Here is a 21,787-nt window from a genome sequence, read left to right on the forward strand (position 1 = left end):
ACATCCAGCTGATGACGATTTTCAGGCTAATTGAGTTATCGAGCCGCTTCCTTGAAACAATTATCCGAGCTGAGGCAGTGCACGCAATGTTCGCTCCGGACCCCGCTTGCTTCTGCTGTGCTGTGATGACTCCCGGTTGCAATAGGAGTGTTGGTTGAGTATTCTTGCGCTTTTCAAAGTAGTCCATACTTGTAAATACAATAATTGGAAAATACGAGTAAGCCAGATTGCTTCCTTTCTCTATTTGTTAACAACATTTGGCCTCAAACTGTTTAACCAGGCTTCTTGTACAAACTGACAACAGTTAAACCTTTTTTATTGAGAATCTTTTGTTCTATTCCTAAAGCATGCTGGCAGATAAGCTGAATATGACTCCAGACGATGCTGAAAGGTGGATTGTCAATCTCATCCGAAATGCAAGGCTGGACGCTAAATTAGACTCTAAACTGGTAAGGTTTATTGGCCTGACCTTGATGTGTGATCACACAGGCTTCATTTTAAATGTTCTTTATTATCCTGTGATTATGTATGTGTGGAAGTCAAAAAATTACCTAATATCTCGTCTTTGGATGGCTTAATTTTTACTCTTGTTTTTCAAAGGCTATTCATAATGAATGATTAAAACCTGAAATAAGCAACGTCTCTGCTGGTAATACAAACAAGATGTCGCACATCTAGTGGCACAGCCTGTTGCTCTTTACTGGATTAAGCGGAGATTGAAGATTATAAGAGTTTGTTATTACATAACAGTCTGAAAACTGCAGTTGTGGGACAATTTAAAACTTTTCGATTGAAAAGACATCCTTTTTTAGCCTCCAGTTTTCTTAGTTTTTTCCCTTCCTTAGCAGAACAGTATTTTAGGAGATTTCAACATTAATGCCTAAATGCTTCGGTTTCCCATAGATTTGATGTATGTCACTAACGGCTGTATGTGTTGTAAATGTATATAGTGGCAGAATCTGTCATTCTTTATTTAAAAGTTGTGCTATCACAAACTAGGCCCAAGGGTATTGGAACACTACGCAGAAATTGTACTTTCTAGTGCAAGAGGTGATATATTAAGGACCGTGGTAATTCATGCTAGCAAATAAATATGGTAATAGGGGAGAAATAGGGTGACTCATTGGAGACAAGTAAGGGGAAAAAAGCAGGAGGTTGTGTTGGAGGAGGAGAGCAAACGGTGTATTGCAGTGTCACCTTAATGTTAGGCTGTATATCATTTTCCATAAGATTTCAGTGATTGGTGCAAGTTCAAAGGGAAAATGGCCAAGCAGTAGTTGCTTAAGGCGGAGTGTGTGGTAGTCAAGCAAAGCTCATCGGTGGAAAGGAGGAAGTGCTTCCCAGTTTTTGTTTTTGCAAATAAGAACAACATTGGGAAGCTAATTGAAAGAAGTGCTTTCAAATAAACCAGGTCTGTATTACGGAGTAGCATTGTAACTCTAGAAAAGAATAATTTGGGCAGTTACTTCTAATTGCAGATTCTTCACTTTTATAATTTTCCCCAGGCACTATATTGGATATGGAAATTTTGATAGAGATCCTGCAAGCTTCTAGTTGGTGACTTGTGAATGTGGAGCTCTGCCCGCTTTTGTCGGTTGATACCTTCTTGCAGGGGAACCATGTCCCCACCGAAGGCTACAGGGTTCATACCGTGTTGTGATAATCAGTGAAAGACCTGCACAATGTCTGACTCTGGTGCTTGGGCTCGGGGTGTAACACCAAGACATGCAAAGAATATACCTGCATGCAATCAAATGTGATCCAGTACTGTGAGCCAAACTGTATGTCGTAATAACAGCAGAAAGAAGTCTCGACCCCTGCATATTGATGGTATGGACACGTTCTCGCTCATCAGGCTGCCCTCCCCACCAAAAGGTCCTCTAGGCTGTTGAGATCACCCGTTGAGTCAAAGTCTTAAGAAGAAATACAGGAAATGAAAGCAGGCCCCCTACCGCCATTCTGTTCAAAGAAGTCAGAAGGGGTGTCTGGGTGCAGAACTGGTCCCATTGTGTCCCAAATTTACCAGGCCATCGTCTATGCTGGAGTAGGTTGATCCCTTTTAGTTGTCCTTGCTGCATATTATTGTTACTTTCCTGGCTCCCTCTGGCATGGGCAGAGAGAGGCCTCAAGTCTGGTTACTACTAAAGTATCAGTCCACTTTGCCTACTGAGCCCCTCAAACATGCCTCAGGGTCTGTACTGACTCTAGTGCAGGCTTCCTTACTGACTCCAAGATCGCCACCAGTCTGCTCCTCATTGATGCTGGTTCCAACATCAGATGCCAGACGTTTGGCCTTGCCAACTTGGCTGTGTGGCTTCAAGCTGAATCCACTTTAACCCAGACCAAGGTTTTTCCTTAATTCCACTCCAGCACACTGTCCCTGTACACTCTGTCGGACAACCCTTCCTGTTCCCCAAGGTCTCCCTAGGAGCTTCTTCACCTTTTTGGGTCTGATTCTGATCAGCCTGATCAAGACAGAGAAAATGGGGATAATTTACACCCACACTGTGATGAGTATGACATTTACATGGACTTGCAAAAAGTTGGTGGACTGGATACTTCATCAGACACAGGGATAGTGTTGCCCATTGAACCCTGTGCATAAGAGAGCATATCTTTGTGTGTGGTGTGTAAACATGCAGCTGAGGTCCAGGACTTGCAACTACCCTCAGTGGAAGTCAAAATGAATGTACTGACTGAAGTATTTCTCCCAGGGCCGACTTCATCTGAGCCCTTACTCGCATTTTAATGAAGCCCTAACTGACACCCTAATTGGTACCAAGGCAAAGCCTTTCTCTTGCCCACTAATAAACCGAAAGTTGGCCAGACACCAAAAGACTGATTCGGGTTACTCTTTTGACTCCCTTGCTCTGTTCCTGACGTCTTTGATGTGGGTGGTCTAAGCTTCCACCAGTTAAGTTGAACCTAATGCATTTCCTGCAACCCCTCCGGACAGGGAAACGTAAAAGATTGAGGCATTTGGAAAACTTATGTTCTCTGCAGACAGTTTGGCATTACATTCAGTCAATGTGGTCTGCCTGTAAAGCCATTTCACGCATGGCCTTTGGAATATGGCGGTTCTAGAGAAGTCCTAAATGCGTCCTCTAATCTTAGAGGGCGGACCTCTGGGCGCTGCTTTGTAGATCGCAAACTGCGATTTATATGCTTTTAACTGTTTGTCCAAAGAAAGTAGATTGAAAACAAATCTTAAACAATCATTGTATTTATTCAAAACTTGAGTTTGTTCTTCAGTATATGTTGTAAATCACATATATCTTGAGTATTATATTCCAATCATGGGTGATGTTCCCAATGCATTTCATGCCACCCTAGGCACGTCAGGGTTCTAGAGAAGTTGCAAGCTTCTTTGGTAACCGTATAAACCATTCAGAATGGCCAAGACGCAGCCATATGTGTCATTTGGGCTGGCCTGCACACTGCGGACTCCTTGAAACATGCAATGGGCACTAATTTGGTGCTCCACTCCACACACAGTTTATATAAACTGGCTTTTCGGAATGTACAGGAAGCCCTCAATGATATGCCCTTTGAGTCATGCCTTTTTGGCCAAGAGACTGATTCTGCCCTCGATTGCCTTTAGGAAAACGGGGCCACAGTGCCTTCCTTGGGCCTTTCTATCCCGCTTGACATGTTTTCCAGCAGTTCTGGCCCTTTGAACCCTGTTCCCAGGGGCTGGCGTATAAGCACCCCTAAGCCCCACAACCTCCACATCAGTCACCCCGCCCTATCATGGCCGGGCTGGAGGTCCTGCAGACATCGCGCAGGTCAATCGGGACAACTCTCCATTCAGTTCTCTGCTTCTGCTGCATCAGCCTCCAAGCTGCTTAGCTTGGCATTAGTGGCATACATCCCCCTTGTTGAAGGCAGGATCTACCATTTTCTACCAGAGTGGCAGACCATCCCATCTGACAGATGGATCTTCCAGATGGTCCAACATGACTGTACTACCATTCCTTTTTTGTCCCACCTCAACATCCTCCCATATCAGCGCTTCTTTAAGAAACACATTTCCATCTTGCCGCAAGAGGAACATGCTATATTGCCCAAAGGAGCTAACTGGAGCGTGCCAGCCTCGGAAATAGGGACAGGTTGGTATTCCCTCATGCTGGAGGATTCTGGCCTTGGTCCTATTTTAGATTTGCTCCCTCTAAATGCCTTCCGGATGAACAAATTCAAAACGCTCACTTTAGCTCAAGTTCTGTCTGCCATGAATCCTGACTGGCTGGTTTCCTTGCTCCTGTCTGATACTACAGGCCATGTGCTTGGCTTTGAATGCCTTCCTACCATCCATCAAATAAAGGGTGGTGCAGGTTCTCCCAGACAACCCCTCCGCCATGTGGTATTGCAACAAGCAGAGTGGAGTCTTGAATCCTGCACCTGCTGCCCCTCTGGAGCTGGCTGGAGCGCCTGGTTATTTCCCTGATTAACCACTTAGAGGGATCTAAAAATGAGAGGGTTTACGAGTTGAACGTGGATCATAATGGTGGCTGCACCCCGAGGTGGCATAGGGCATCTTCCAACACAGGGTAGAACCCTAGCTAGATCTCTTCACCACCACCAAACTCGATGTGTCACATCTTTTGCCTGTTGGAGTTCCTAAGAATTCTATCTTTAGGAAACCCATTCAGGCTAAAATGGAGGACGGGGCTCTTATACTCCTTTCTGCCACTGCCTCTCCTGCAAAGATCAGAAAGACTGAGCCAAAGTAATCCTAGTGGCTCTGCGTTGGCATTGGGTACCTGGAACTTCAAGAAATGAGCATTGGTCCTCAGGCTACTACTGCTGGAAAAGGTTCTGTCGCAGAATCAAGGAATGGTTCTGCAACCAAAACTGTTCAATTTACACCTCCAGGCCTGGAGATTGATTGATGGTTGTTGACTGCATTCTATTTGCCACTGGAGGTCTTAAATGTCATCCTCCTGTTCACGCATCCCTTTACAAAGCTCACGTACCCCAGGTGCTATGACCTGTTTGTAGCCTGAGTGGAGTCTGCAATACAGGCCCTTTCAAACCAAACTAAGATGTTACTCTTTGTTTTGTTGCTAGCCCAACAAGGCCTTCTAGTGGGCATTTTCAAACGTTCTTTGTCAGGCCTTTTGCATATCCTGGACCGACCCTCCAGGTTTAAATCACTTGCTATTACTCCTTATTAAAGGTTTGACCCATGTTCCCTCCCAAACGCTTTGTGAGGCAACAATGGGTCCTTACTTTGGTCCTCCCCTTAATAATCTCCATTTGATTCCATGCACAGCTATTTACTGTGCCTTCTGACTCTCCAAACTGCCTTTCTAATTGCGATCACTTCTGCTTGTCCAATAGTGAGCTCTAGACTCTCTCGGTGCAGCCACTCTGCACCATCCTTTTCTGCTGACCAACTGATATCGAGGACCGGGCGGCTTTTTTACAGAAAGAATGACGCAGTTTTATGTTTGGCTGTCGAACAGTCTCCCACTGTTTGCTCCGCCAAGCCTCCCAAGGGCTAGAGGAGACCCAAGACTGCATATAAACTGTGCACACGATCAAGCCTGCTACTTAGCAGATAGCAAACGTTGTGTCTAATAATGAGGAGGCTGCTTTGCTCGAGAGCATCATAGTGCGGACCATGCAATATCAAAACAGCAAATCACAGCAATATGTATCTCTCGAATGTAATGAGACTTTGTTCTACTGCAAGCAAAGCACCATAGGTTTCATTTTTGTCCCGTTGCTATCTTTGCCTTGTCGCTCCAGTTAGCAAACAAACCATTCCTTGCTGGCTTTATGACCGTTATTGAGTTTGAAAAGATGGAGTGACTAACTTTGGCAGTGTAGGCTCAGTAGTGCCACAGCCTTCTTTTGGCTGCAGCCTCATTCACGTCCATCACTCCTTATTCATACAGATACGCCTGTTCTGGGTACGGTGGTCTGTAGGCTTCCTCTACTGAAGTGCAGACCTGCAATGTTTGGAGCCCAGCGTTCAGAAGTATTTTAAAATAGGATTTGTAGGTTCCCAAATTCCTTGATACCTCGAAGTACACCCTCATGGGTCGTCTTGCCAGTGTGCCCAACGCCAGCCTTCCAGAGACCCCACGTTCTTCTGTCCTCCGCTGTATATGAGCAGCAGCTTTACAAATATCTTGTTTATTGAAAGAACATGCTCCCCACCTTCCATATTTATACACATTATTTGCTTAATGTTGTGATGTAAAAGATGTTAGACCAGTTTTTCAGACCAGTTTCGTTTTTTGTTTTTTTTTCTGCTTCATTTGTTGCTTTGACCGTCTACGCCAACATTTAAAATGTAACTATTTTTATTTTTAAATTGCCCCTTTTAGGGCCATGTGGTGATGGGGAATAATGCAATATCTCCTTACCAGCAAGTGATTGAGAAAACCAAAAACCTGTCTTTCCGCAGTCAGATGCTGGCTATGAACATTGAGAAGAAAGTAAGCCAAAATATTCGAGCCGAGGTGAGTGCGACCGCCCACGTTTCTTTGCCTTTAAGTATATTTCTGAAATGTATGCACAGTTGCATCACTAGATGAGTTACATACCAAGTTCATGACATTTTCTTAAGGTTTCTTTGTAATTACTGACCATTAACCTTTAACTATTTCACGTGGTGTACAATAACTGCTCTTATGTATTGGCATTGTTTAACAGGATTTTTATTTTATATAGCTCGGACGTGCTTCATAGGGTCAGATAAGACTTTGCATAGCACTATAGATCTGGCCTGCATGCGGATATTTCTGCCAAGCATGGGAAGTGTGTGTTTCTTCCAGAGCGAGGAGGTTGACATTAAGCCCCAGGGTGTTCTGCTCACTGGTTATCCTGTTTAAAGAGCTATATCCTGCTTTACCGTTGACAGTTTAGTCTGCATAGCAAGGCAATTGAGAGTAGGAGTTTATCTAGGTGAAACACATAACAAACCGTCCATCGCCACTGTACGATATAACGTAATGAAGTTCTACATCCACACCATTAGATAATTAAACTGGTAGCAAAAAAAACAAAGCAAGAAAAACGGGATCAAATGTTATGGTAATTGAACAATATAAACTATTGAACCTTAAAGGGAAAAAGTTAAAATTAATATAAAAACCATCATAAATCACCAGAAAGCCACCCCAAGTAGTGCTTTGAATGGCAAAGAAGAAATAAAATTGTCAGTAATGAAAACGCCAAGAGGAGTTGCAGTTGTGCGGCACGAGGAACCCTTTGTTTGCACTTGCCTGTCATCGCAGCTACAGCTCACCGGACCCGCTACGCGGGTCCCGCTTCGCTGCTTGGAGGGCAGTCTTCAGTGCACCGGGCTTGAGGCAGAGACAAGGGGGCTGTGAAAGCTGCAGGGCTACGAGCGGTGAGGCAGGGACTCTGAATCCCAGGAGTCCCTGCAGGTGTAAACCATCTGTACCTGGCCCGCTCTCCCTGCTGCCACGCCTCCTGCCCTCCCACCCCTCCTTATTACTATCATCACAGCCCGCTGCGCGAGAGCGTCCCGGGAGAAGCCCGGGACAAGGGCGGGACCGTCTGTGGCCGGAAGAGACTGGACTGGGCCAAGGCTCTTGGTTGCCCGCTGTAGAAGGAGGTTGTGTTTTTTTGTTTCGATAATCTTGTATTGCTGAGGTTCATGGAGTGCCGTGAAACCAGAAGTATGGTTGCGGCTGGCAGAAAACAATTGACTGGAACTTTAGATGATTTCATTGTCCGTACTAACTCAATTAACCAGGGCATTGTACTTATGGAAAGGAGGGTTTCCCAGGAATTAGCATTAGCTAGAAGATCATCTATAGGTCCTATCGGCTCCGCCCGCACACCCGATACTACATTACTTATACCTAACCCTGTACAGGTCCTCGCTGATATTCATGATAGGAACCGTAGTCAACTAAGCTCATCAGATCCCCTACCCCTCGATCCTCAGGTTGAGATTCACAACCCAGCAGGGACTAGCCTGGAGCACAACCAGCTAGATTCTCAGGTTGATCTTCTGGTAGTGTCTACACATGAACAGGGGAGGGGGAAGAGGGAGGGGGCAATCCCTAAACGAAAGCAAACTAATGCGAACATCACCGGAGCTAAGAAAGCTCGTGTTGACACTCCAAGGAATACTAGGAATGATCTTAATGAGAAGGGAGGATCTGCAGAGCCTAGAGTCTCGGGTATTGAACCCATTGGGGCGAAAACTGGGGCGGAGGTAGCTCATTTAGAGGCTGCTAGCCTACCCCTTGCTATTATCGATGATTCTATGGCAGACATCCTTGAGGATAGTATCGTTGCTGACACGTTAAAGGAGGATGCAACTGAAATGGTCAATGGGGAGGAGGAGCCCATAGGCAGCACTATAACCAAAATCATTAAAACTTTACTGCCCCTTTTAGAAGCCAGGCTCCATGGCATCGAAAGTCCTCCATGACATACATAAGGACATAAGGTTTCATGATAGTAGCTTTGCTAACAGGGACACCAACAACATCGCTCCAACCAGTAAACCTCGACCCATGGCAAAGCCCGCAGCTGTGGTAAAAAATAAGACGCCAAAGAATCAGGCATTAAATCCCCCTAATCACCCGATTTAACAAAGTTAGCACCCAAATAGCAAATAAGTCTAGTGACCAAGTTGACCCAAATAACCCTGACATCCCGATTTTTAAAATTGGCCCGGCACCACCCCAAAAGAACCTGACACGGAGAAATATCCATCTACCACCAGATGCCTCTTCTTACGTGATTATCCTGACGGGGGTCACAGAACTGGTCCCTTCCAATACAGAAACCTTTCAGGCGCTTAAAAACAAGGTATGCCACTGGTTAACAAACAATCACCCTTTACTGTCAAACCTTTGTGGTAATATCCTAATGGTGGAGAGAACTCCTTGGGTAGGACATAACAAGAAAAGAATCCAGGGAGACTGTATTGTAGTGACCTTTGAGGATCCTCGCGTGGCGGATTACATCTGTCGGGGGAATCCTCGTAATGATAACAAAGGTGCTTCGGTTACGGCCAGGTCCCTCTCTTATTTTTACATGCCCAATGAACAGCAGGATTGTAGATGGAGTTGGCTTAAAGATTCGAACCACCGTAGAGGTGAAACAAGCCAAGAGGCACCTAGGGATAGGAACACCTATAACTGGGATAGGGGTGGCGAGGAGAGGTGGATCTTAGCCCAGAGACGAGGAGGCAGACACAACTGTGACACTGGTTATCGTGTTGACAGGTTTAGGGGCAGTGGGTTGAATGGTGGTCTCGCTTACAATTATGCCCAAATCCCCCATCCCTTAGATAATCTTTATGACATCCCAATGTCAAACCAGTACCATTGCCTGTCCGACCTGGGCTGATTGACAACAGGCGGGAACAGTACTAGGAACCGATAAAGGAAACAGGACCACCCCCGTTTCCCCCGCAAATTTAGGTGGGGATATTAGGGTATTGCCTAATATCGCCTGTGAGCTTGGGAATTCTAAAGAATCAGTAAATAGCCCAGCTAGTCAACCAGTGGGTAGGGATGTCCCTAGAGACAATAGATACATTAAAATAGGAACATGGAACATCGCAGGGTTAAGAAATAAAATAGATTACCCCATTTGGAGGGAATTCTTGGGAACGGCAGATATCGCCCTGCAGGAGACGTGGGACCCAAATAACACACTTACTTTGGATGGATACACCACCTATTCTCTCCCTGCGGTCCCTACTACCAGAGGAAGAGCTAGGGGAGGGTTGGTAACTTTAGTGGCAGCTAATATTTTAGGAAAGCATATGGTGATTGATTCTGGCTTCCCCTATTGTTTGGTAGTTAAGATAGTCTGTTAAGGGGCTTATAATGTTTTGATTGTCAACTTTTACAACTCATTTGATAGAGCTACCCCGACCAGTAATCTAACAGCCTTACACTCCTTTTTAGCAGACTATAGGGAGCAGTCTGAAACTGAAAGCTATATTATACTATTGGGGGATTTTAATACCCATAGATATCCAGATAAATGCCCGTCCAATGATCCCTTTGCTCCTACCGAACAGGCCGACTCACATTTTGAGCACACGGAGCAGGGGATCTTACTGGAATACATTTTAGCTGAAAGTGGCCTAATGTTACCCATGGGCGATGAGGTGAACATACCAACTTTTAAGGGAAATGGTGGTGGGTCAACTATTGACTTTATTTTTACAAGCCTAACATTAGGGAACAACTTGGTAGATTATTTTCCTGTCTGGTCCCATTTTAGTGACCATAATCCCGTTTTTTTGCGTGTTGGAGGTATTTTCAGTAGATCCGGGATGCAACTGAACGGGGTTGACAAACAAATTCGGGCCACAGACCAGGCACGGAGAATTAAATGGTGTAAAATCATTCCTGAGGATTTTCTAGGCAACCTCTTAAGTAGTAGGGGGGTGGAGTTGCATACATGTATGGACAAGGAAGCTGGGGATAGTGAGGTAGTGGAGGCATTCCAAAAGGTCTGCCAGCAGATATTGTCTGACTTCACGCATCCCGGAAAAGCTAAAGAAGGGCCAGTTGGCTGGTTCGATCATAATTGCTCAGTAGCCAACCGCAAACTGAAGGAGGCCCTAAAATGTAAGCCTGTTGACAAAAAATGTGTGGCGCTTTTAAGGAAAGCTTATAAAGCAGCAGTTGAACAGAGGAGGCGGGAGATTAGGGAAGCTGCTTGGGCAGAACTAACCTCTATTGATGTTATAAAAAATGGCGCTAACTTTTGGGCAGTGATAAATCAACCCTACTTTGCAGACTCAAGTAATAATGTTTTAGATTGTAGGATACAGGAGGATAAGTGGTTTTCTCATTTTAAGTCAGTTTACGAACATGTGTCCGCAGGGGTTGACAATTTAACCATAGGGGTTACTCGTCAATATACTTTAGTAGTAACTGAGGCTGAGGTTACAGAAGCCATCTGTAAAATGACAAGCAACAAGGCCCCTGGGCCTGATGGCGTACCAGCCGATCTTTTTAAGTCTAACATAGCAATATGGTCTAAAGTTTTATCTAATGTTTTTAATAGAATTTCAAAAACTGGCATCCCAACGACCTGGTCACAGTCGGTATTTGTACCCATCTTCAAAAAAGGGAATAGAGGAGAGCCAAGTAATTACCGTCCAATTTCCCTTACAGATTCTACGGTGAAGGTTTTGGGCAGAGTGGTTGTGTGTAAATTATCTAATTGGCTTGAGGACACGAACTCTCTGTCACCTTTACAATACGGGTTGCGAAAGGGGCGCAGTACCATTGATCAGTGCCTTAACCTACAATTGTTGATAGTGAAGTATACCCTAGTGAAGCACGGCTGCCTGTACATAGCGTTCATGGACCTGTACTCGGCCTTTGGCCGGGTAAACAGGCCCAAGCTATGGGAATTGCTTTTAAAGATGGGCCTTGACGAAAATATAGTATACTTTTGCAGCGTGAATCTTTCTGGATTCACTATGCTGTGCATTATTCCGCGGTCTTGTGGTTGGGTCCGGATTCGTAGTCTTTTCTTTTTTTTTTTTTTTTTTTTTTTTTCTTAGCCCAGGTGGGCGTCGGCGTCACACCCCCTTGGGTGTATTTCCGGTGACGTCGGCATGCTTCCTACGGAAGCTCCCACTCTTGGGCGCCCGCTTCAGATTCTTTTTTTCCGCGGTCGGGTCTGGATCGTTCCCGTTTGGGCTCCAGACATTTTTGGAGAAAGAAGAAAGAAAATACAGAAAAGACGAGGAGAAGTCATCTGAAGACTCCAGGGGACTTCATCGACGAAAAGTCAGCAAGGATAAGGTGTTTTCCATCGAGATCCTCGACGACCGTCGACGAACACGCGACCAGAGAGGCCCTGGACGCTCGATGATGGACAACACGCCGTTCAAGTTCTGCCGTAACTGCCACCACAAGTACGCGCAGAAGGACCAGCACCTGGTATGCAACCTTTGCCTACCGGTGAACCACGAAAGCGGAGACTGCAACGCCTGTTCCGCCTTCGCCCCGAAGACCCTTCGTGTGAGAGAGAGGCAGAGGGTAGCACACGCCGCCCTGCAGGGGAAGGCCCCGACTCCGTCACTCTACGAGCTGGGGATGTCCTCCGAGGAAGAAGACAACGCTGCCGCCGAAGACGACAGCTACACGGTCGTAGAGACCGATTACACGAAGACTTCTGACAAGGTAGGAGACTCTTCGGCCCCCAAGAACCCGAGAGACTCTGAGTCTAGAAAAATCGAGGGCAAGACCCCGAAAGCGCCGACGCCTAAAAAGGCGGCGTCCGCGACTACTCCCAGGCCCAGCGGATCCTCCGAGAAGGAGTCCCCGGCGCCGAGAGCTGCTGATCAGCAGAAAACGTCGAAAATCGTCCCCGAAAAGGATCGATCAACGCCGAGGGAGAAAGACTCAAAACTGACGACGACGACCAGAGACCCAAAATCCGGTTCGACGTCAAACTTCGACACCGAAAGGCACGGCGACGAGCCATCCGCCGAAAAGAGCGGCCGACCCATCCGACGCGGAACACGCGGCCGAGATGGAGAAGAAGAGAAGGCGCCTCGAGGCAGAAATGGAGAACATCATGCAGCGGAAGAAAGATTTCGACGCAAAGATGAAAGCCTTCACGATCCCTCACAAGACCAAGCCACCGGTGGTGGAGGCGGTCGAGGAGGAAGAGGAGATCGCCGAAGTCGCCGAGGAACAAGACCAGGATGTCGAGGTGATCGACGACCAGGAGGAGTACGAGAATCCCTACGATAGTTACAACTATGGGGAGGAAGAGGATGGCAGGACGGACACAGAGTCTGCACCCTCTGACCTTCAGGAGGTAGATTACATCGATGTCGACACCGACAGCCCGGAGGAGGTGGTCGACACTTACCCCTCGAGGCCCTCGCCGCCGGACGACATCGGGGCCTACAACTCGGTGATACAATCTGCCGCAGCAGCTTTCAAGCTCAAGCTCGACGAAGAGAAGCAGAAAGCAGACTTCCTTCTAGAAACATTGCTCCCAACACAAACGAGGAGCCAATTCCTTCCAATGCTCGAAAGCGTCTTGGCTCAGGGGAAGGAAGCATTCAGGGAGCCCGCAACATGCAAGGCAGTAACTCCCAGAACTGAGAAAAAGTACAAACATGCCACAAAGGACCCGGCCTACATTCAGGGCACGGTCTCCGCAGACTCCATTATCACGGCCACAGCAAGGAGGAGGGCTAACGTACCCACTACCTCGGGCCCGCCACCGGATAAGGAGAGCAAAAGGATGGATCTGGTGGGAAGAAGGATCGAACGGAATGCCGCGACCCACTGGCGCATGGCTAATTCCAACGCCCTGATAAACAGGCACATGTACCAGATCATGGAGGGGCTGGGGCAGTTGGTGAAGGACCTGCCCCAGGATGCCAGGCAGAAGGCCGAAAAGCTGGTTGAAGAGGGAAAGAACGCAGCTAATTCTTGCCTTAAGACGGCCCTGGATGGGGCAGACACAGCCAGCAGGCTCATGATGATGGGTGTCACGGAAAGGAGGCACGCCTGGCTCAGGATCTCAGGTTTCAAACCGGAGGTGCAACACAGCATCCTGAACACACCGTTCAACGGCAACACGCTTTTTGGAACAACAGTTGATGAAACGCTCAGTCAACTGAAAAAAGATAACGAAACAGCAAGATCCATGGGAGCATTACAGTTCAGAGGGAACAAGAGGGGCACCCCGTCACGGAGGCCCGGCGGGAGAGGCGGAAACCAGCCAGGTACATCACACCAGGCTTTCCAGCAAACGCACCAGGCAGACTCGCAGGCTCAGCATGGTCAGCAGAAGCAGTCCTGGCAGTACCAACAAAGAGGCCAGTCCTTTCGAGGGAGAAACCGACGGGGACAAAATAGGAGAGGAGGGCAGCAGCCCACCTCTAAGTGACTTCAAAAAACTCCGTGTGCCCGCCCACAAAAAAAAAAAAAAATCTCAGGGGGCAGCACGTACAGATGGGTCAAGACAAACTAGACACCTACGACCACATGACACCAGTGGGAGGAAGATTAAGATTTTACCTCCGAGAGTGGAGGGAAATCACATCAGACAAATGGATCCTCAACATTATCCAATTCGGATACTGCATAGAGTTGGAGGGGAGGGGAACAAGCAGAAAACCAAAAAGAAAAACACTAGCGAGCAAGCAGCTGCAGTGTCTTCAGGAGGAGGCAAAGGAACTCCTGCGGAAGCAGGCCATAGAACGGGTACCCTTCAAGGAAAGAAACACAGGAATATACTCAACGTACTTCCTGGTACCAAAGGTAGACGAGACAATGAGACCCATTCTAGACTTACGGTTCCTGAACAAATTCATAAGAACGCAAAAATTCAAAATGACCTCCCTGCAAGAGGTGCTCCCACAATTGCAGACCGGGGACTTCATGGTCACAATAGACCTCAAAGACGCCTACCTGCACATCCCAATGAACAGAAAGCACAAACACATGCTCAGGTTCACCATTGGAGAAAGCCACTACCAGTTCACGACACTGGCCTTCGGACTAAAATCAGCACCAAGTGTTTTCACAAAGTGCCTCGCAGCAGTCACAGAGCACCTACGAAGGCAAGGTATACACGTATACCCTTACCTGGACGACTGGCTGGTGAAAGCAAACTCATACCAGAAATGCAAGCAGCACGCACATACAGTGACGAGCACGCTCATAAGCCTGGGGTTCTCCATCCATTGGAAAAAATCATCAATGGAGCCGGAACAGGTCAAAATCTTCCTGGGAGCACAGATCAACACCTTACAGGGCAAGGTGTTCCCCAGCGAGAAGAGGGCGAGGGCGCTGGTGAGGGAAACTCGCCTCTACCGCAAGGGACAAGCTCGGACAGTGAGGACTGCGAGCAAGATCATGGGCATGATGGCATCATGCATCCACCTGGTACCAAATGTACGACTCCACATGAGACCCATTCAAGAATGGCTACAGGAGCAATGGTCACAAGCTACAGGCGGTTGGGAGGATCTAGTGGTTGTAACGCACGCAGTGCAGAAGGAGATGGCATGGTGGACCATGGAGAACATAACAAGGGAAAAGCCTCTAACGCCCCCACCGCCAACAGTGACCATCACCACAGACGCATCCCTGAAGGGATGGGGCGCTCACATGGAGGTGCTCAAGGTGAGGGGACTGTGGACGACAACAGATGCGGCAAAGCACATCAATTACCTAGAACTGAAGACAATCTTCCTTGCACTGAAAGCCTTTCAAACAAGACTGTACAAACACAAGGTATTGATACAAACAGACAACACCACTGCGATGTTCTACATCAACAAGCAGGGGGGCACACAGTCAGCACCGCTTTCAACGCTGGCGCAGGAGATATGGAGATGGGCCATCCCTCTCAAGATAGACCTGCTAGCCATACACCTACCAGGGAAGGACAACATACAAGCCGATTGGCTCAGCAGGCAGACATCGGCATCCCACGAGTGGGAGCTCAATGCTCAGGAGACAAGGTACCTGTTCGACAGGTGGGGGACACCATCGGTGGACCTGTTTGCCACACGCCAGAATGCAAAATGCCAAAACTTCGCATCCAGGCAGCCCGAGGAGGGGTCACTGGGGAATGCCCTATGGATAGATTGATCTGCCCTGTTCCCATAATGCACTGGGCCAGGGACAGACTAATTTGCATACAGCCAGGTTCTGAAACTGGGATGGTGCAATGAGCTAAAAAACGGTGTTGGATCTAGCCCTGATCTCTTGACTGGGTGAGAGTACTCTGCTTAATTCAGAGACTCTGTCCATCACCACCCCTTGTTGTAAATAATTGTGTCCACCCTAAGCGTGGAAGGGTATACTCAGATGTGAGTCCCTTGCTCATTGCACCATCAGGATTCAAGCAAGCCGGGCCGAAGACGGCTGAAATGCCAGAAACCGGTCCCCGGAAGCTTGTTTCCTTCCCAGTGTAAGAATTGGCTTTTGTAGTCTGGTCTGCCCTGTTCCCATGATGCACTGGGCCAGGGACAGACTAATTTGCATACAGCCAGGTTCTGAAACTGGGATGGTGCAATGAGCTAAAAAAAACTGTGTTGGATCTAGCCCTGATCTCTTGACTGGGTGAGAGTACTCTGCTTAATTCAGAGACTCTGTCCATCACCACCCCTTGTTGTAAATAATTTTGTCCACCCTAAGCGTGGAAGGGTATACTCAGATGTGAGTCCCTTGCTCATTGCACCATCAGGATTCAAGCAAGCCGGGCCGAAGACGGCTGAAATGCCAGAAACCGGTCCCCGGAAGCTTGTTTCCTTCCCAGTGTAAGAATTGGCTTTTGTAGTCTGGTCTGCCCTGTTCCCATGATGCACTGGGCCAGGGACAGACTAATTTGCATACAGCCAGGTTCTGAAACTGGGATGGTGCAATGAGCTAAAAAACGGTGTTGGATCTAACCCTGATCTCTTGACTGGGTGAGAGTACTCTGCTTAATTCAGAGACTCTGTCCATCACCACCCCTTGTTGTAAATAACTATGGATAGATTGGTCAGGGACATTTGCTTACACCTTTCCCCCGATACCACTGATGCACAGAGTGCTGAGCAAGTGCAGAGCGAGCAACATGACACTGATACTGGTCGCACCACAGTGGGCGAGGCAGACCTGGTACTCGCAGATCATGGAGATGACACAGTGTGCACCCCACAGATTCAGCAGGAGGAAAGACCTACTCTCCATGCAGAACGGAGAGGTACTACATCCAGAGCCAGAGAGCATGAGCCTAGTGGCGTGGCTCCTGAGGACATAGAGTTCGCACATTTGAGACTACCAGAAAGCACCCTGAGGGTACTTCGGGAGGCACGAAGGCCCAGCACTCGAAAGTGCTACGTTGCGAAATGGAAAAGATTCACAATATGGTGCAGACAGGAAAGACTCCACAATAAAATGAAGAGGGACTCCACAGTGCTAAGGTACCTGACGCACTTGCTGGAGAAGAACCTTAGCTCATCCTCCTTAAGAGTTCACTTGGCAGCGATAGTCGCCTACACAAGGGGAGAAACGTGCAGGAGCTTCTTCACATCACAAGTGGTGAAGAGATTCCTAGAAGGAGCGAAAAGGATCGCACCACCCAAGCGGGTGCCGCCACCTGCATGGAACTTGAACACAGTCCTAACGGAACTCATGAAAGAGCCCTTTGAACCACTTCACAAGGTCTCCCTAAAGATGCTAACTATGAAAACAGCCTTCCTGGTTGCAATAACGTCCTTACGCAGAGTAAGCGAGCTTCAAGCGCTGACGCTACAAGAACCCTACATACAAATACACAACGATAGAGTTGTGATGAGGACTGACCCACACTTCATGCCGAAGGTGGTATCCAAATTTCACATGAACCAGTCTATACAGATACCGAGTTTTTTCCAAAAACCAACAACTAGTGCAGAGCGAGCTCTGCACACCCTGGACGCCAGAAGGGCAGTCATGCACTACATTGAAAGGACAAAGGGACACAGGAAAACAAAACAGTTTTTTGTGTCATTCGCAAACAGCTTCATGGGGAAAGCAGTAACCAAAAAGACCATTGCACGATGGATCGCACAGACAATTCAACTCTGCCACAAGCGTGCAGGACAAGAACTGGCAGAGGGGCCACGTGCCCACTCCACCAGGAAGAAGGGCGCTACAATAGCCTTCCTGGCTAACACACCCATAGAGGACATATGCCTGGCGGCAACATGGGCTTCGGTGCACACGTTCACGAAGCACTACTGTGTGGACATACAAATGAACAAGGAAGCTCAAGTGGGACAGAAGGTGCTACAGCACATATTCAACACCCAACGCTCATCTTCCACCCAGCCGCCACAGAGATGAGAAACCGCTACAAAATCTATGCACAGCATAGTGAATCCAGAAAGATTCACGCTGCAAAACGAATAATTTTCTTACCTGTCGGTGTAGTTTTGCAGCTTGAAGATCTTTCTGGATTCACTAGCGAACCCACCCACCTCCGCCAGAAAGATGAGGCTGGAGAGAGAAGAGGTGGTTAACTAAAGAAAGGACTTTGAAAGTACAAGGCGGTAAATACAAACTAAATAGAACATTGCCATTACTTCGGAAACGAAAGAAACACGGAAAAAAAGAACCCGAAGAGGGCGCCCAAGAGTGGGAGCTTCCGCAGGAAGCATGCCGACGTCACCGGAAATAAACCCAAGGGGGTGTGACGCCGACGCCCACCTGGGCTAACAACAAAAAAAAAAACAACAAAGAAAAGACTACGAATCCGGACCCTACCACAAGACCGCGGAATAATGCACAGCATAGTGAATCCAGAAAGATCTTCAAGCTGCAAAACTACACCGACGGGTAAGAAAACTATTCGTTTTTAGCCGATCTTCATAGGGACCTCACAGCCACGGTAAGATATGACCGTAAGGGGAATTGCACGGGGAAAATAGGTATAACTAATGGGGTCAGACGAGGCTGCATTTTAGCTCCCTTATTATTTACACTATATATTAATGAGCTAGCCAGTGTTTTGGGTGTAGCCTGTAAGGATATCCCCAAGTCGGGTAAGCTCTGTCTTCCCGCGTTATTATATGCGGATGATGCCGCACTTCTAGCGCGTACACCTGTAGGTCTACAAAATCTGTTAAATGCTTTTTATGAGTTTATGTCCTCCTTGGATCTTAGCGTTAAGTATACTAAATCCCACGTCATGCCTGTGGGCATAAAGGGCGGGCATAGGAAGCTCATGCCACTCCACTGTAATGGGAATAAGTTAACTAGGGTAACTAAATTTCCATACCTTGGGGTTGTTTTTGATGAAAGTTCCTCCTGGCTTCCTCAACTGTCCGAGAAAAGAAATGCGTTTGCACGGTCCACCTCTGCCGTTCTGGGTTTTTCCCGCAAACTGGGGGTAAAGCCGTTACAAGCAGTGTTAAATGTTTATGGCGCAAAATGTGTGTCCATAGCTATGTATGGAGCAGATCTATGGGGTTTTAAGAACGTTAAGTTGTTACAGGTTGCAGAGGACAAATTCTTAAAGTCTATTTTATCCGTACCACAATCAACTCCAGGTTTTATAGTTCACCAAGAATGTGGGGTGGGATACTTAGAAGATCGGATTGCCATAGCGCCCCTTTTAAAGTGGATTATGGTCTGGCTGAATCCAGACGTGGATGTGAATCATGAGATCCTGGCGGATTGTCTTAAACTAGAACATTGGCAGTCTATCCCGTGGTTAAGCTAGGTTAGAAAGGTTGCAGTCTTACTAGGGCGGCCAGAAATTTTTCAGGAACCATCTAAACTGGTTAAAGGAGACATAAACTGGGTCAAGTCAGCCTTTAAACGGCACAGAGAGATGGACCGAGAGGGCTTTGAATTGAGTAAGCCTACTGTGAGAGCCCACCAGTTAATTGTACCATCAGACAATGACCTAGAATTATATTTGAAGATTGTCAATAATGGAAACCACAGATTTTTATTAACCAAGTTTAGATTAAATAAAATTCATCTATTGATTTTAGGGCGCCCCTGTTGTACCAAGGCCACAGATTTGAAACTATGCTTTTGCGATGGTTTCTCTATAATGGATACTGCTCACAACATGTTCTTTTGTGGGTTTTTTAAGGATATACGGAAAAAATTCATTAAACCCATTTTGAAGGATAAAGGGTTCAAACAAGTGAAACCTGCCTTATTATATCTCCAATTGTTGACCAATACGTGGGAAATTTTTAATGTTGCTACTTTTTTAAATATAGCAATATTCGTTTTATAGTGTACATCTTTGTAAATTTTTAATTGAGATTAAATGTGTAGGTTTTTAAACTCTTTCATGAAATTGTTATTTAAATCGAATGGTTTGTGTCATATCTTTTTCCTTAGTTAATGTGCTGTTGTTGTTAGTTAGCCATATTGCATTTGAATGTCCTTTCCCTTTTTTTGGACCCATGTATGCTTTTGTGGTTTTTGTTATGAACCGAATAAAGTATTTTGACTGACTAACGTAATGAAGTTCTACATCCACACCATTAGATAATTAAACTGGTAGCAAAAAAAACAAAGCAAGAAAAACGGGGATCAAATGTTATGGTAATTGAACAATATAAACTATTGAACCTTAAAGGGAAAAAGTTAAAATTAATATAAAAACCATCATAAATCACCAGAAAGCCACCCCAAGTAGTGCTTTGAATGGCAAAGAAGAAATAAAATTGTCAGTAATGAAAATATCAGCAGTATATTAAAATCAGTGGAATGTTAACATCACAATTTATATGAAAGTTATTTTTTTCTTTTACACTGTATTTTTACAGAAACACTAATGTTGAAAATGAATAGGTGTTATCCACTGTCTGGAACCGGTCCACATCTCACCACAGGAGAGCCCTCCGTGGTCAGGTGACACTGTCAAAGTCCGATTTGGCTTCGGCAGGAGTATGGCCACTTTCTAAAAGTGTAATTTCTAAAATAGTCAAATAAAATCTGACTTGAGCAGTAAGTTGGATTTTAAGTTACTATTAAAACAAGCAGCTCCCAAACTGAAATTATGCACGATGTTCTAGTGTAACCCAGTGAGAGAAGCCAGCATTGCTGCAGTGAAAAGGGGCTTTGAAGAATTTTACTGCCAAGACATGTAACAAAATTTAAATATACATGTCCTACTTTTTAAATGTCATGCACCCTGCCCTGTGGTCACTTGGGGCTTACCATAGGTGGGACTTTACGGAACTAAAAAGCAAAGTGTAGACCTGGAAAGGGTTTATTTAGCCTAGTCAAAATAGCCGTTTAAAACTGCATACCCAGGTGGCAGGAACAGTCCTGGAGACCTGTTTTATAGTGCTTCTTTAGTGGGCGATACAATGAGTGCTGCAGCCCACGAGTAGCATTTAATTTACAGGCTCTGCATATATACAGCACTATATACTAGGGTTTGGTAAGTAAATTAAATGTACCAGTGAGGAATATGTAAATGTTATAATTTTTAAAGGGAGGCACCAGCCCTTTACCACTGGTTAGCTGGAGTAATGTGATCTGAGTTCTATGGCCAAAATGACAGAAGGCAAAAATCTGGGGGGGAATACCACACACACAACTGGTCATTTCCAACAACTTGGTAGGAAGGGTTCGTCCGAAAAATTGTAACCAAACTCAAAATGCGCACCATAACAGTATGATAACTTTCAGAAATTCAAGTAGTTATTTGTTTTTCCAATGTATAATACTTGGTAATTTTATATTTTTTTTCTTCAGGCACCACACTGGGCTGCTGAGTCTTCTGGATTCTACTAAGATATTGAAGAAAATCTCACCCGATCATTCACATCATGAACTCTTTTATTGACAAAAAATGCAAAAGAATGTGCTTGAAAGTACATAGTTTGAATAAATATGGTCGTATTTCCTTTTAGTTGTTTGGCAGTCAGTTTCAATGTTGTGTTCTGTTTCTGTGTGTGTGTGTGTGTGTATAGGTATAGCATACCTAATGAACGATGTAAGCATATTAAAACAACCTGCACTTTCAGTCTTAAGACATAGTAGGAAATGCCTCTTGATTGCATTGTACCCAAATTTCTTTCCGCAGTGAAAATCTGATCTATCACATCAGTCTTTAAATCAATTTAAATTGTTCTTGTGAACCATATCTGAATCCAGCAAAGCAGGACACTAAAATTGTAACAAAGGAATACGATACCCAGCTATAGAAACAAGACTGGTTGATTCATCCAATGTTAATGTAAAACAAAGTGTTGCATTGACAGCAAGAGATATCAAAATTACTTCTACCTATACAGCTCTTCAACAGAAGCTGAAAAAGCATACTTTATGCTTTTTTT

The 21,787-nt window shown here is 46.0% G+C and overlaps 1 protein-coding gene across 1 annotated transcript in view; it reads left to right on the plus strand.

Annotated features, from left to right (window-relative positions):
* The window catches only part of EIF3E (eukaryotic translation initiation factor 3 subunit E), a 284,737-nt gene extending 263,377 nt beyond the window's left edge, over positions 1–21,360 (plus strand). The window contains exons 11-13 of the mRNA XM_078686880.1: positions 347–449; positions 6,336–6,470; positions 21,204–21,360. Of these exons, the coding sequence (XP_078543006.1) occupies positions 347–449; positions 6,336–6,470; positions 21,204–21,242 (277 nt within the window). The 3' untranslated portion in view covers positions 21,243–21,360. The remainder of the gene's footprint in view (positions 1–346; positions 450–6,335; positions 6,471–21,203) is intronic.
* Positions 21,361–21,787: the final 427 nt, after the last annotated feature.

This window comes from Lissotriton helveticus, chromosome 4_1 (assembly GCF_964261635.1).
Source record: "Lissotriton helveticus chromosome 4_1, aLisHel1.1, whole genome shotgun sequence".
NCBI lineage: Eukaryota > Metazoa > Chordata > Amphibia > Caudata > Salamandridae > Lissotriton > Lissotriton helveticus.